We start from the raw sequence: 15,000 nt of genomic DNA on the forward strand, positions 1-15,000 counted from the left end.
AGCATTATATTATCTGTCCATCTGATCCCATCCCAATCGTACATTACAGTACATCCTCTCAGTGACTGCAGCAGAAACCTGTGGCTGCAAAGTGCCAGAGCTCCTTCAGTGACGGTGCTGTTTAATTAGCTGCAAATCTTCTGCTGCCGGCTGCCCTGCATTAAATTATGTTGCTGGCTTCTATGACCTTTTTTAAATGATGTATCGATTTGTTAATTCCTCTCAGAGTTAGCACCTGCGCTAGTTCCACATGCCCAACTGCAGCTAGTATCATTCTGGTATTGATTCAGAGAAAGCAGGGAATGCTGTGTGATATTTTCCAGCCTTGTTTGCTTTGTGTGGATCTCTCCTGGTCCACACACACACACACGCAAACATTTTTTTCATTTTAATTCCGATTGTTTAAGCACTTTGACTTTTTCCAGCTAAAGAAGACAAACGTTCAGAGCAGCTTACAAAGACATTCGGTGATTAAGGGATTTTTGTGAACTTCAGTCAGGAAACCAGCAATCCATCAATTCACTTTCTACAAAAATTGAGCTCCTTTTATCATTAATGGATTTTGTTCAATGATATGGAATTTAGACTGATGAATTAATTGACTTCTAGGCCTAAATTTGAGAATGACTTGGGTTGGAACTTATGAATTCTGGGCTTTGACACTGTTTGGGACTTGATTTAAACTGGGATTTGCAGGGACATAGGACAGGACCTTGCTGTGAGGGTTAGATGATCTGAAACCTGATAGATAAGGACAGCGGCTATTTCTCAACCCTGACTTACTAATGCGAGGTGTTTGGGCATTAATGCAGCTAGCTTAACTGGATTTGACTTCAGTGGTCTCAGTGGACTGGGCATGGACCTGTGAGTGGCTGCCTTGATACTCAGCATGGATTCGAGAGTGGGATTGAACTTAAGAGGAGTTGACTTGAGACTCGACTCAAACTTTAAACAAGCCGTAAAAAGACTTAAAACTTCTTGATACTTTGTGGCCATGAGACGTGAACTTCAGGAAATGTGACTTGCCTACAGTACCATACTTGAGCTGAACTAAATAAAGCCCAGTGACAAACACACTCATCTGTGATGTGAAGCGCTACATAGATTTGCATTTATGAGACTTGACCTCTAACTTTAGACACCTTTTAAATGGGCTTGAGCTGCAGCGCTGGGACATGGATCAATGGTAAAGGCATTGAAGAAGGCGTATGTACTGTAGGGACATAGATGTCAAAGTCGCCATATTCACACTCAGGTTTTCCTGAGTGTGAGGACAAGTGGTTTACTTTAGTATTGTGGGTTAAAGGAAAAATCCTTCATTCATTTTTGTCCTTGCTTTGGAACCTAATGGCCTTGGCAAGTGGCCTGAAATTGCAATTATTAGATTTGGGACAGAGCCACAGTGCAAACTGACCTTGTGATTGAGGACTCGGGGTACAATTGGAGTGGAAAATGTTTAAGCTGCTTTCCCCTGACTTGGGTTCTATAAGAAGAAGAATATATACATTACAGCCACATATACAATACAGCACAGAGGAATTATTTTCTTCACATACCCCAACTGAGGAGGTTGGGGCCAGAGTGCAAGGGCAGCTATGATACAGCACCCCTGGAGCAGGGAGGGTTAAGGGCCTTGCTCAAGCAGTGGCAGCTTCTGTGCTGGGCCTTAAACCCCGATCCTCCGATCAACAACCCAGAGCCTTAACCAGTTGAGCCACCACCACTGCCCCCTACTGTGGTACTTTAGCTTGTACACCAGGCATGATTAGGATACATTTGGAAAAGGTAGTAAGAACCTTGTTTCTTGCCTTCAAGACTCCATTCAGGACTTGTCTTGGAGCTGGTTTGAATACCTTAAAAAAATCTACTTGCGTCTGAATAGTGATGCAGTTCTTCTCAAGCCGAGTAAGATACCAAATTGTGTTAATTGGTATTAATCGATCAGTGAGGCCATGCTGTGTTTATGCACCCAGATTATAAGCTTTGTTATTAATCATGTATAGAGTGTTCATTTTAAACGACTACATTAACAAGTTTAAATAAGGTTGCGTAGACATTTTTCCCCTCTTCTAATCATTCTGTCTCAGTGCGCAGGTCACAGTCTTTGCCACCAGGTAAAATTGCTCTGGTTTTGGGTTTCATCTGTTCATTAACACAACAACGTACAACATACCATGTTGGCGCTGGAGTATTTTTATATGGAAGCATCCGAATTGGTATCGATGCAGCTTTAATCATGATGGTTAGGGTTAGGAGAATTGGGTTTGAGTTGACAGGAAAAGCTGCTTGAGTATGGAGATGCTTCCAAGCTTAGTTTAACCCTTGTTAGCATTTGAGAAAACTCAGGACCTAAGAGACTGACAAAATGGTCCACTTTCCTCTGAAAATTCCCAAAGCAACTTAACCGACTGCAATCGGTTTAGAATAGAAGACCTTTTTCACTCTAAGCTACTTAGGGAAGAAAAATGCAGGCAAGGCAGGCGAGGACACACACACACACACACACACACACACACACACACACACACACACACACACACACACACACACACACACAATTTCAGTGTGGTCAGCAGCTGTAATCTAGTTGATTGAAGGCTCAGGTGAGCTGTTTGGTCCAGAGGCCCTTAACGAGGGGAGCTTTAGAGAAGAGTGATAGATCTTTTGCTTGTCAGATCAATTTGAGAAATGAGGGAGGAAAGTATTACACTAAAAGCAAAGAATATAGAAATAGCAGAGTTGGCAATGTGACAGGAGGAAAAATAACTTCAGCTTCCAAAAGGCACAAGTAGAAGTTGCCTGGCCTGAGAAAACACTATGGATGGAGAGTGAGTGGGAGTCAAGGGCAGAGGAGGTAGGGGAAGAAAAAGAGCTGTGTTTCTGCTTCCTAATGCAGGGTATTTATAGAGGCGAAAGACTTCAGGCAAAATGAGAGGGAGGGAAAGAGAGAGAGAGAGAAAGCGTGTGACCTGTTGCTTCCAAATGACTACGAACAATTAATAACTCCTCCAAACTCTTTCACACCCACACACATTGATTCACACACCATGAATATGTATGGAACTAGCACACACTTCACATCGAAACGCTCACGACTTCATATTCAGAAGAAGCCAAATAGGAGTAAAAAAAGAAGAAGAAGCAGAAGAGTTGAGCAGTAAAGTTTTTGGATAGCGCTCAAAAAGAAAAAAAATGACTTTACCAGTCTGTGGATGTTTTTTTTTTTTACAGAAAAAAAAAGGCTTTTTTTTTTTATATATATATTTTTTGTTGCGGTATGAAATAAAATGAGCAATTCTAATTTTCTCATGAATATCCATTATTACAAAAACTGCAGTACATCAGAACAGAAATACATTTTTTTATTACAGCACCTGCAAACCTCTGCTTTTTTTGTGTCGTCCTCCTTTAGCATCACCCCTTTGCTATTTTTAAAAAACCTGTGTAGTGATCCACATTAGCAGATCATCAGGCACTAACAGTGTTCTGTGATCTATTGAGTAATCACTCATTTACGTCAACGTACTTCGAGAGCCATCATTCATTTCAGGGTGAAAGGAGAGAGAACAGTCGCAGAGGTGCGCGCACCCAGAAGGACACACGAGTCCTTCACCGAGTCTGAGTCCTTCACTGATTCACTTATTCTCTAGTCCTCATGTACGTGCTGTCATTTGCTTTCTCCCTCACATACGGTGTTCTTTCGAGAGCATCGCAGCACCGAGCATGAATGTAAAGCGTACAGAGTTAAGTAGCGCTCATAAAGAAGTCAACAGTGTCTCACATCCGCAAATCCTTACAAGTGGATTTTATATGTGAAGCTGAGGTTAGAGTGAAGAGTGCGGCGTTAATTACAACTCCTTTTATACAAATTCAGGGTGAGATCTTTTAGAGGATAATGAAACCTTGCTTCAAATATGATTATATTCTAGCTAATAACATGCAGCTGTCTTGAAATCCCTGTCGCTTTGTGTGATGCGCTGAGCTGCAAGCGTTTGCTATTACACCATTTTCTTCTGTTTATGTTTCTCTATGCGAGGGGAAATCGTGGCCTAATGGTTAGAGAGTTTGACTCCTAACCCGAAGGTTGTGGGTTCCAGTCTTGGGCCGGCAATACCACGACTGATGTGCCCTTGACAAGGCACCGAACCCCCAACTGCTCCCCAGGCGCCGCTGCATAAATGGCTGCCCACTGCTCCGGGTGTGTGTTCACGGTGTGTGTGTGTGTTCACTGCTGTGTGTGTGCACTTTGGATGGGTTAAATGCAGAGAACAAATTTTGAGTATGGGTCACTGTATTTAGCCGTACGTCACATCACTTTGTTTTAGTTTTAATCCTTAGTTCTCTACTACGCCGTGTCATGGTTTGTTATACTAATGTGTTCACCTGTTCACCTAATGTGTTTTCAGCCCTTTATTGGTGTCTCGTTCGAACGTTTCCTATGTTCTGTATCTTGACCCCTGCTCTGTTTTATCCTGAATCCTGATACCCTGCATTACAGTAACAAAGTTAGCTTGTTATTTTCTTTTCTATCGTTTTGATAGAAGCATTTTTATGAAATGCAGCCACACTACTCTCAGGTTTTTATGGGAGGGATTAGGTTATGAGGTTAGTTACAGTAGATCACTTGAGGATTGCGGTTGCATTTAAAACTCACAAACCTTCTTATCACTAAAACAGAACCATTGTTATCGCATGTAATCCAACTAAATCAGGACTTTTATAATATTCTCTCTCTTTCTCTGCTCTGTCTTCAGATGACCCAGGAGCAGTATATTTTGGCGTCCCAGCCGAGCGCCCTGCAGAGGCCAGGTTGCCCTGCTCCATACCCAGTGGGCATCTATGGTTGGCGTAAACGCTGCCTCTACTTCTTCATCCTCCTCCTACTGGTCACCATGATTGTCAACCTTGCACTCACCATCTGGATCCTGAAGGTCATGAATTTCACAGTGGTGAGCAATTCTCTTTCTCTTACCAACCCTCTTTACTGTATATTTTGACCTTTCCATTGCTAGAAGGGACGTTATTCCATCTGGCTCAAAATCTCTGACACACATTTCCTTATGGAACATGAAATATACATATTCATGGAAGAGTTATTGCAATTTGCTGCATATTTGACTATTTTTTAATCCATTTGAAAGGTTGATTATTAGGTGATGAGTCAGGGGTTAAACCTCTTAGCAAACAAGCCAGGAATCATTAATCAACCAAGGACGAGTAAGCAGAAGGTTGTTGTCCTCACAAGTGGAAGATTTGTTTCCCTCAGTATATTAGGATTGAAGTGTGGATAGAAGCAAGAACAAGAGCAGAACATCCACGCTCAGAGGGTGGTAGACTTTTGGGAATGAGAGGCAATAGATTCCAGTCTGCATGCATGAATTTACACAAAAAAAAAAATCTATAACAATACTTTCTCTATCCCTGAAATCATAAGGGACACACCCTTATGATTTCAGTGATAGAGAAAGTATTGTTTAAAGTATCAGCTTGTAGATCTTAGGTCATTGTTGTGAGACTCATGGAAGGTACTGTAGAAGTGGGACCTTCAGGGTGGTATGGAGGGTAATGGGAACTTACACACCACAGCAGGAGTGTAGGAGAATTTGTGCCCCTAGGATAGCAGGAGTGGCATCAGTTTAGGAATAGGAACTTGTAGACATCTGGATGAGGACAGGAGATCGGGGACCTTATTATGTCTGGAGTTGGAGCTTGTAAGGCTTAGATTTTGGACAAGGTGTTTTGAAGTGTCAAGATTGCAAAATTGAAATGATAATCGAAGCCAAATATTGTAGACCCTAACTCGAGAGGACATGGCAGTGCTTAGGCCGGCAGAAGTGGGAGAAAGGAGTAAGGAGTGGGATTTGGATGGTAGCAGAAGATTGTAGACCTTAGACTGACAGCTGAATATATTCTACCTTTAATTTTCAGAAATCTGGTATAGAATCGAGGCTTGTAAATCTCGGGATGAGAGCAGGACCTTGTGGCTTGTTGAACACCGTTCCATATGTGGAACACTACCGCTAGGGGCTGAAGCTGCAGAACTTCATTGTAACTTTTAAGCATTAAATCCTCTAAAAACACGAAAAAACTTATGTTTCTAGTAAATTTTATCCTCTCAATATTTTTAAGCCCACGCACAAAGCATAATATGATTCATAGCCGTCATACTATTAGAAAATTTTTTTTTGAGAAAACTGACCTAGGTGGCGGTAGACCAGTTTTCCCTTACCTTTAGACGCATTCCTTTCTTCACTGGGGTAATATATTCCAAAACAAATATTCCACCAAAATCCCCAAAGGTCCAAGGAACTGGAATCTGTAAGCCTTTTAATCCAAAACGCTTTGGTCGCGCCGCAAATATTCCGAAAAATTGGAAACAGTGGTGCGCCACCATCTTTGTTTCGGCTCTAACTTCTCATTGGGGGTTTCAAAGATTCTAAATTTACGGCATATTTATAGCCCAGGGTGTAACGAATCAAACAAGCCCTCACTTGAGCCAATCAGTGCTTGTATTGCAGAGATAGACGGCTGAGAAGCCAATGAGGTCAGACATCATTTTTTGGGAACCCTCCCTTGACTGACAATTACTCCTTCCAATAGCAATGAAATGGGCCGGGACCTCTACAGCTCTTTAGCCAATAAGGAGACGATTCCAAGGGTATGCAGCAACCCCCCTCTCTGCTGCTTGCATCTGTGCGAAAATCTTGCGAAATGGGTTTATTTTTGGCCATTTAAACTGAGCATGCACTCTTTTAATTCAAAGTTATACAGTAAACAAGTAAACAAGAAACACGTGACCGAATGGACATGTCCATAGAAAAATAGTTTTATTGAAGCCATTTTTGGGTCTTTTGACTTGATTTTTTTTGGTGAAAACCAAGACATGTGGCTATGACCCTCAGTTGTTAAATGTTACCTAACATGTTCCAGAGAAATAAGATTAATTAAAAATCTCAGGCGGAAATCAAAACTTCCATTCTAGCCTCTGTAACTTTGTGCCAGTAAGGCCTATCAATTTGACACTTGTATCTGAAACTAGAGAATCTCTTCTTTCCAATGAGACCAGGCTCACCCCTGTGTGTTAAAGTATGTGGGAGCTGTATCACTTTATGTTTTATATACAATTTCGGTGTTTGTTAACAGGAAGGCAGAAGAAGCTTCTGAAAAGCAGGAACAGTTCAAGCTGAGAATATGTACGCTTTAGGATTCAACACTGGTTCATAAGGTTCAGTCACTTTACTCAGTTAGATACACCAGATTTCTTCAATGCTAAAGTTTCAAACCCTTCTGGTGACTTTGGTCATGTTCGAGTGAGAGAAAAGAAATGGAGACATAAAAAACTAGGTATGGTGGAGGTGGTGGAGGGAAACAACTTTAACTCCTCATTTTTTTTTTTAAACGTTTTAGTGCTCAAGGACCTCAGGTTTGGAGGTATGGGAATTATTTGTCATTCTTCTTTCAGCTTGTGAGCAGATCAGAAGGTGAGCAGAAGAAAAAAGTTTGGTTTTTAGGTAGTAATCCAATGTTTGGCTGCCCAATGTGGATAAATGTGTGTGAGACTTTGATATAGCAGCTGCGTGAGGTGACAATGTGCTTTCAGTACCGTGCATTTGTGCAATTTCTGGCGCTCGCTTGGACAACTAAAGAGTCTGTTACAGCATTACAGAGGTGTTGCTTTCGGAACAGTTGCCTGTGATGGAAAGCAGCTTAGCTACCAGACACGAGGAAATGTGTTCTGATGCTGATTCAGAGGGCAAAAGGATCCCGTTGTGATTACCAACAGAAAAGAAAAAAAACTCCCCATGGCCTCTTCAGCCTTGTAGCCCATAATATCCACCATCTGCCGCCACGCGACCGGCGGTAGGGAGAATAAACGTGTCAGGAATTATGTGTCTATCCATTTCTCTCCATTTCCTCCCAAAAGCCTTTTTTTGACTCAATTTGTGCCGGTGTTTAGCTGCCATCCGGTGAATGTTACCCCACAAAGGAGGGTGGTTTGGGGCCTAGGGTGGGGCTGGGGGGTGGGCGGAGGGGGGGAATCACCTTTCAGATCCTGATTGGCGTTGAGGGCTTTGAATGAGAGGGAGAGAGAAAATAAAGATAGGTGGAGAGAGAGTGAAGAAGAAGAATATCCATTTTCCATTTTATTTTAACCACAAAATACATTCAGGGGATTGATCTGTTGCCATAGAAACCATGACATATTAGCAAAAGCCCCCCAGTTACTAATCAACACCATCTGACCAATCAGACTGCAGCATTCACATACAGTATGATGAAGCTCAGTGTTAACTTATGTGTCCTTATGACATCATCAGCACCATAGAGGAGGAGTCCACAGCACGCAGACCTCTTTAATGCGTATCGTTTAGGATATGAAGTTTTACGAGGCGAGTGACATTAAGGGTGAGACAATCAGTTAGACTCAGCGTCCGTCCACTCACTCACTCGCCTTATTACAGAAGTGATGAATAACGGCTCGCGTTTGAATGATCGCTCTGAGATACTTTATTAACTTTCAATGTCATGGGTCGTGGGAGCAAAAGGACAGATTTTGTGTGTGTGTGTGTGTTTGTGTCTGTATGTGTGTGTGTGCGCGTGTGTGTGTGTTTCCATTTTTCTCTTCTTTTTCTTTTTCTTGATGTGTGATGTTTTCTCTCTAAGTTGGTGTCTGTTCACAAATGCTTCATTATGAGGCGTTATCCTTACCCCCTCACTATCTCTTTCTTTAGCCCTCTTTCTCTCTCTTCAAACAGTCTGTGTCTCACCGTCTATTTTTGTTTCTGTCTCTCACTTGTGTGTTTGTGTGTGTGTGTGTGTGTTATCAGGCTCAGTGACAGCAGAGAAGTGTACTTAGCACTCACTCACTCCATCAGGTACACTGTATGTTACTTCAGCCCAGTGTGTGTGTGTGTGTGTGTGTGTGTGTGTGTGTGTGTGTGTGTGTGTGTGTGTGTGTGTGTGTGATACCCTTGCATTAGTTTCCTCAGTTCCACTACATAAATTTTTAAATACATCACCACTGAAGGTTGTTGGAACTCAATAAGTTATCGAACCTCCTCGATGTGTGAGTGTGAGTATGTGTGTGTGTGTGTGTGTGTGTGTGTGTGTGTGTGTGTGTGTGTGTGTGTGTGTGTGTGTGTGTGTGTGTGCCCAAGCCAGTTTCACACTTAACCTCAGTTTGCTAAGCGAATCGTATAAAGTTTGACCTTCTGATACGTTTATGATTATTAAATCTGGTGAGAAAATCCCAGACGGAATTAGTCTCTCTCTCTCTCTCTCTCTCTCTCTCTCTCTCTCTATCTCTCTCTCTCTCTCTCAGCACTTTTATTTACTTCACTTTTACATGCTGTAAACACACAGTGTAGCTCAGGACTTTATCCTGTTAGTAAAGACCGAATGCTGTGTGGCTTTAAAATAAATAACATTTATATATTTATAAAAAAAACTGAGCAGAACAGAAAAATGTGGAAGGAACAAAAGGAGGGAAAAAATCATTTATCATTCATTAATAATCTAGAATATTTTATTTGTGTAAAAACTTTAATTCATTCATTGATTTATTTTCTCATACTCATTACTACTAAAATGAAAACATTATATATATTTGATTATTTATTAGAATTATTTTACTGCATGATAGGAAAGAACCCCAAAAGAAAATCCCTACACACTGTTTCTGCATCCTGACAGTGGTTGAGATCCAGTCCCAATCCTGCATCATGTCTGCGTCTGTAACAGGGCTGTAAATCTAACCTACTTTTAAAGGAATGTTTATTCATCGACGGAGACAGAGACGGAGACAGAGATGCAGCAGTGGATAATAAGTGTCTCTTCACTAATCTGAGGTGAGATTATTCATCTATCACTAACCGTGATACGTGTTCTCTCTCTCTCTCTCTCTCTCTCTCTCTCTCTCTCTCTCTCTCTCTCTCTCTCTCTTTCTGCAGGATGGGATGGGTAATCTACGTGTCACCAAAGAAGGTGTGAGGTTAGAAGGTGTCTCCGAGTTCCTTCTTCCTCTCTACGTCAAAGAGATTAAATCAAGATGGGTAAGAACTCAAATGGAGAAACGAGTGAAGTCTCTCTCTCTCTCTCTGTCTCTCTCTCTCTCTCTCTCTCTCTCTCTCTCTCTCTCTCCCTTTTCCTCCACACATTCTCTCACTAAATCATAAAAGATCTCATAAAGATGCCTCATTTTTCTATCTATCTATCTATCTATCTATCTATCTATCTATCTATCTATCTATCTATCTATCTATCTATCTATCTATCTATCTATCTATCTATCTATCTATCTATCTATCTATCTATCAGAAGCTTAAAGTTAAACCCGAGCTGGTTATGAGGTTCTGAGTTTGACGCCTTTTACAAAGGGTTTAGTTTTATTCCTCTCTCTTTATTTATCGAATTGGAAGAGTTTTATTTTAAGCATCGAGTTCTGACAGAAATCAGATCGTAAACAGCTGCGTCTACAAAACAAACTCAGGCTTCAGTTCACTTCACTGAACCGCTTCATGGTTTGGTTTATTTTCTAAAAAAAAATCGAAATTCCCACTCGATAAAATGTGTAAAATTTCCAACTTTTCTATTCTGGATTTTTGACCCTGTTCTATTTTTATTGACACTAAATGACAAATGAAATGATTCCAGGTTTGTGGATCATCTTCTGGTCCTGATGCAATGTCTCAGCATTAATCTTCGGCTTCATATCCGTGGGTCATGTTGGAGAATCTTCCTCCTCTGCTAAGAAACAGACATGTTACTGCCAGGTTGATGGGAGGTAATGAAGTCCACGCTCCACTCTTTAAAAAAAAGAAATAAATAAAGCGTCCTGAGTGACATGTCTCATGTCTCGCCTGTCGGAGCTCCATCCAGACGTCCGATCCCTGGAGGGGACTAGGGCAGATTCACAGACTGGACCGCGGTTATGAGTTTATCCACACGGATGATGACAGACCTTTAGCTCACGAGGCTGAACGAGTGCAGACAGAAGCATCGACTTGTCTCCGACGGCAACACTCTTGACCTCTGAACACGATCCAGGAGACGATGAGAGTGTTAGGAATCTGTTGGTAACCAATGACGGAAAAGAAAGATGTTTTTCTTTTGTTTTGTTTTCAAACGAAAGTGTTTTGTCTTCTGTCTGCCAGAAGAAAGTAAGACAGGATTCCAGGTGAATAATTATAATAAAAATAATATTTTTTCCTGTAAATCTAGAAACTGGTGGGATGTAAAATTGTGCTAATTACACCACCTAAAATAGACATGCCCTTTACATGCTGTTTCTGCATTGCCGTTTCCATCCACAACGATTCTCTCTCTCGCACACAAGCTCTCTCTCGTCTTCAGTTCTCTTTCTGTGTGTTGTAACCTAGCGAACGACTTGATGCCTTTCTCGTGTTCACACCAGAAAAAGGAAAGAGCAGCGTCTCACTTCCACATAGCAGCTTCTGTGTTTAAACATCTTCAACTTTAGCGTTTACTGTAAAATTTCAGTTCACACACAGCGACACGACTTCCTCTGACCGGATATGGGCATGTCCACTAGTGATTCTAATGCTAACTTTATGCAAATATACCCAATGGTAGTGAAGACAGAGTGGGCGTGGCCAAGATCAAACACTGCTTCAGGACAGTGCTTATAGAAATGCGTCACTCAACTAAAGCAGTTTCCATGGCAACCTGTATGACTTCATAATATAGAAGGTGGAGACTTAAAGAGGTAAAAAAACATTAAACATGATTGTGTGTGAAATCTGAAGTCCGAGCTCGCATCACCTCCAGCGTTTCATAACGTTATAAAAAAGTGAAATGAGCTAAGATGGACACAGTAACCTGAACATTATATTATGCAAATGTAGAGTGAAAGCTGATTAGTGATTGGTCAGCAAAGGTTAAAGCTGACTTTGAGAAGACAGTGATGAAACCAGGTGAAGGTTCCAGAGACTCCTCGTCATTATGAGGATGTGAACAAACGTGTGTATGTGTGTGTGGGTGTGTGGGTGGGTGGGTGTTTGTGTGTGTTTGGGTGTGTGTGTGTGTGTGTTAGGTGACTGATGGTTTTGGCCTGTTTTTTTCCTCTGTGCTCTTTTCTAATTGTGTCCCGTGGGAGGACATAAGAGCTCATCACTGCAAGCAGGATGGAATAAAAGAGGTTTATTTTTACTTGTTTTTTTTCTTCTCTTTTCTGTGTACTAAAAAAAGGGGGATAAAGCAGGAGGATTTCTCCAGTGGCTGTTGCTGGAACGGTTGTGTGGGGACATTTCTTTGTCACAGGTTCCCCGATCTAAGCATTTTTGTCAGGTTACAGCCTTCTTTTTTTCAACTAAAACTTCCCTTTCTCATTTCTCTCTATTTATGTCCCTTCCTCCATTTCAAAAACACAACTTGTGGATGATCAACACATTGGTGCTGGTGTTCTGCAGGAGGAACGGAACACAAGAGTTCACCTGTCCCCAGGGTGTGTTCCAATACTTTTGCTCGCCTCCAGTCGTCTGTTCTGAAACCAAGCATGTGCTCTTGTTCTGTTCTACATATAAACACCAGGAAACAGGAAACAGCTGGGATTCTGAGCTCTCACCTCATGTTCATTTCAAACACAACACTCAGAGGGACTGAGCGCTGAAACTCGCTTGTTTTGCTGTCAGGATGTCGTGATATTTTGGTCATTTGCTGCTGTGTAAGAGGAATGAAACATTTCAGGATGCGACGTTAGAGGCAAATAATCCGCTTTCGAGCTCTGTCTGTAACTCAGCTACGCAGCTTTGACGGCTAATTAATAACATCGGGATGCCGTCGTGTGCCGTGGTGAGAGACACCTGCTCTGGAGGGCAGCTTTCTGGAGGTTTGTAGACTCCTGCTGGTGTGAGAGCGACATGGTGCGGGGCGACCCAGGTAAAAATAGGTCCTCATTAAGATTTAACAGCTTCTCGGCATGATATAAAGCGCCGAGTGAACGAAAAGGGGAATATTAATTCGGCACAGTTGAAGAACACACACACACACGCACACACACACACACACACACACACACACACACACACACACACACCCTTGCTGAAATCCTGCTGAGCTACAATTATCCTCAGCATTGGCAGACTCCATCCATAATTCCATTCTGAACTCTAATGGATTAAAAGTACGTAACTTGAGCTTGCGACGTTGTTGGATTTATTATTAAAAAAAGCAGCACCATCCCTGTTCCTTCTCCTCACACCACCATCCCTGTTCCTTCTCCTTACACCTCCATCCCTGTTCCTTCTCCACACACCACCATCCCTGTTCCTTCTCCACACACCACCATCCCTGTTCCTTCTCCACACACCACCATCCCTGTTCCTTCTCCACACACCACCATCCCTGTTCCTTCTCCTCACACCACCATCCCTGTTCCTTCTCCTCACACCTCCATCCCTGTTCCTTCTCCTCACACCTCCATCCCTGTTTCTTCTCCTCACACCACCATCTCTGTAGCTCCCTTTACCCCGAATCTAAATATTTATTATTCTTCCACAAGATGAGGATCCATGCTATCAGTGTTTGTTACTAGTAACAGTGTATGAAACTCCACCCCCTTGTTTGGAAGGCGGAGTTTGAATATGAATGATGTAGAGGATAAAACCACATCCTGAGTAATGAGGTCACACTCACCATGACAGCTAATTAAGAGGACAAACAAACTGATTACTGTTTGTCTTAACGCCTGTGACACTGTGGTACCACCTGACACTGACCCCCTCACACACACACTCACACACACATGAGGCATATGGTATACCAGCCTCCTCTCTGCCCTCACTCTGGGTAAAATTAATTAAAGAACGATTAAGGAATAATTAAAGCAACATTTCGGCATCACACACACACCCTGTTGGCCGCTTCAAAATTTACTGAGGCATCATTTACACCAGGAGAGAGTGGAGACATGGTGACCTCTGACCTTGAAGGAAGGGGAGAGAGAGAGAGAGAGAGAGAGAGAGAGAGAGAGAGAGAGAGAGAGAGAGAGAGAATATGACAAACTACACCAGGTTACGTATGTAACCCGGTTCCCTGAGAGGGGAACGAGACGCTGCGTTGCTGGCCACGCCCCAGGCATCCGTTCGCGCTTCCTTCAGACAAAGAGAGCTGGAGCAGCGTGACGTAGATGCCCTTATATGGACTTACTGGCGAGTAATTAACTCCGTCACGTGTCCTTTCCGAGCCATTAAATGGCGTGTGTGCACACAGAGCTTCAGACACAACTTCCTCAAAGAAGCATTCCCATAGCGTCAGCACTGACGCAGCGTCGAGTTCCCTCGAAAGGGAACAAAAGATTATAAAGTTGCCCCTTGCTCACACTGGAGACTCCCACATGTTTAACTAAACTGCATCTTCCTGTGAATGAGTCATTACCATAGGAACGACTGAAAACTAATCACCTTCTGGACCAATCAGAAGCCAGGATCTGATTTTTTTTTTTTTTAACAAAGTTCAGTTGTGAAATTGTTTTATTTAAAGCAGAAAATTTTTTTTTTTTCTATTTCTGACTTTAGCTGTCCACAAACCTCCACACTTGTCTAATCTCGGTCATCAGTTCACTTCATCCTCAGCAATTTTCTATGCCGGATTTCAACTCCCACAACTACCAAAGAGCAAAGAGCTTCTATTCGACTTCTGAAGAAAACAAACCTAATGAACCCTTAGCCTCCACAGCTCAGCTCTCCTGCATGAAGTGGCTCCTGTCTCACACGGACGCTGTGGACAGAAACATCCTGCAGTTTCTGGAGAGTCCAGAGGAAGTGAAGGTGAGCTGGAGATTAAGTCACGATGTTTTCAGAAGCAGAAGCAGATAAAGTGGTCAGAGTTTACTCCAAACAAAGCAGGAGAGGAGGAGATGAAGGATATTCTCTCACTATTGACCACCACAACTACCACCAGACAGTTTAGCATTTACCTTTTCAGAATAAACACCACTTGATTAGCACATTTACCCTCATCTGATATTTTTGTGTGATGTTT

The 15,000-nt window shown here is 42.2% G+C and overlaps 1 protein-coding gene across 2 annotated transcripts in view; it reads left to right on the forward strand.

The window, feature by feature from the left end:
* LOC113635411 (zeta-sarcoglycan) overlaps positions 1-15,000 on the forward strand; it is a 128,298-nt gene that overhangs the window by 77,516 nt on the left and 35,782 nt on the right. For both annotated transcript variants that reach the window (XM_027134802.2, XM_027134803.2), the window contains exons 2-3: positions 4,755-4,949; positions 9,951-10,052. In XM_027134802.2, coding sequence (XP_026990603.1) covers positions 4,755-4,949; positions 9,951-10,052 — 297 coding nt within the window. The remainder of the gene's footprint in view (positions 1-4,754; positions 4,950-9,950; positions 10,053-15,000) is intronic.

Source organism: Tachysurus fulvidraco, chromosome 7, assembly GCF_022655615.1.
Source record: "Tachysurus fulvidraco isolate hzauxx_2018 chromosome 7, HZAU_PFXX_2.0, whole genome shotgun sequence".
Taxonomy (NCBI): domain Eukaryota; kingdom Metazoa; phylum Chordata; class Actinopteri; order Siluriformes; family Bagridae; genus Tachysurus; species Tachysurus fulvidraco.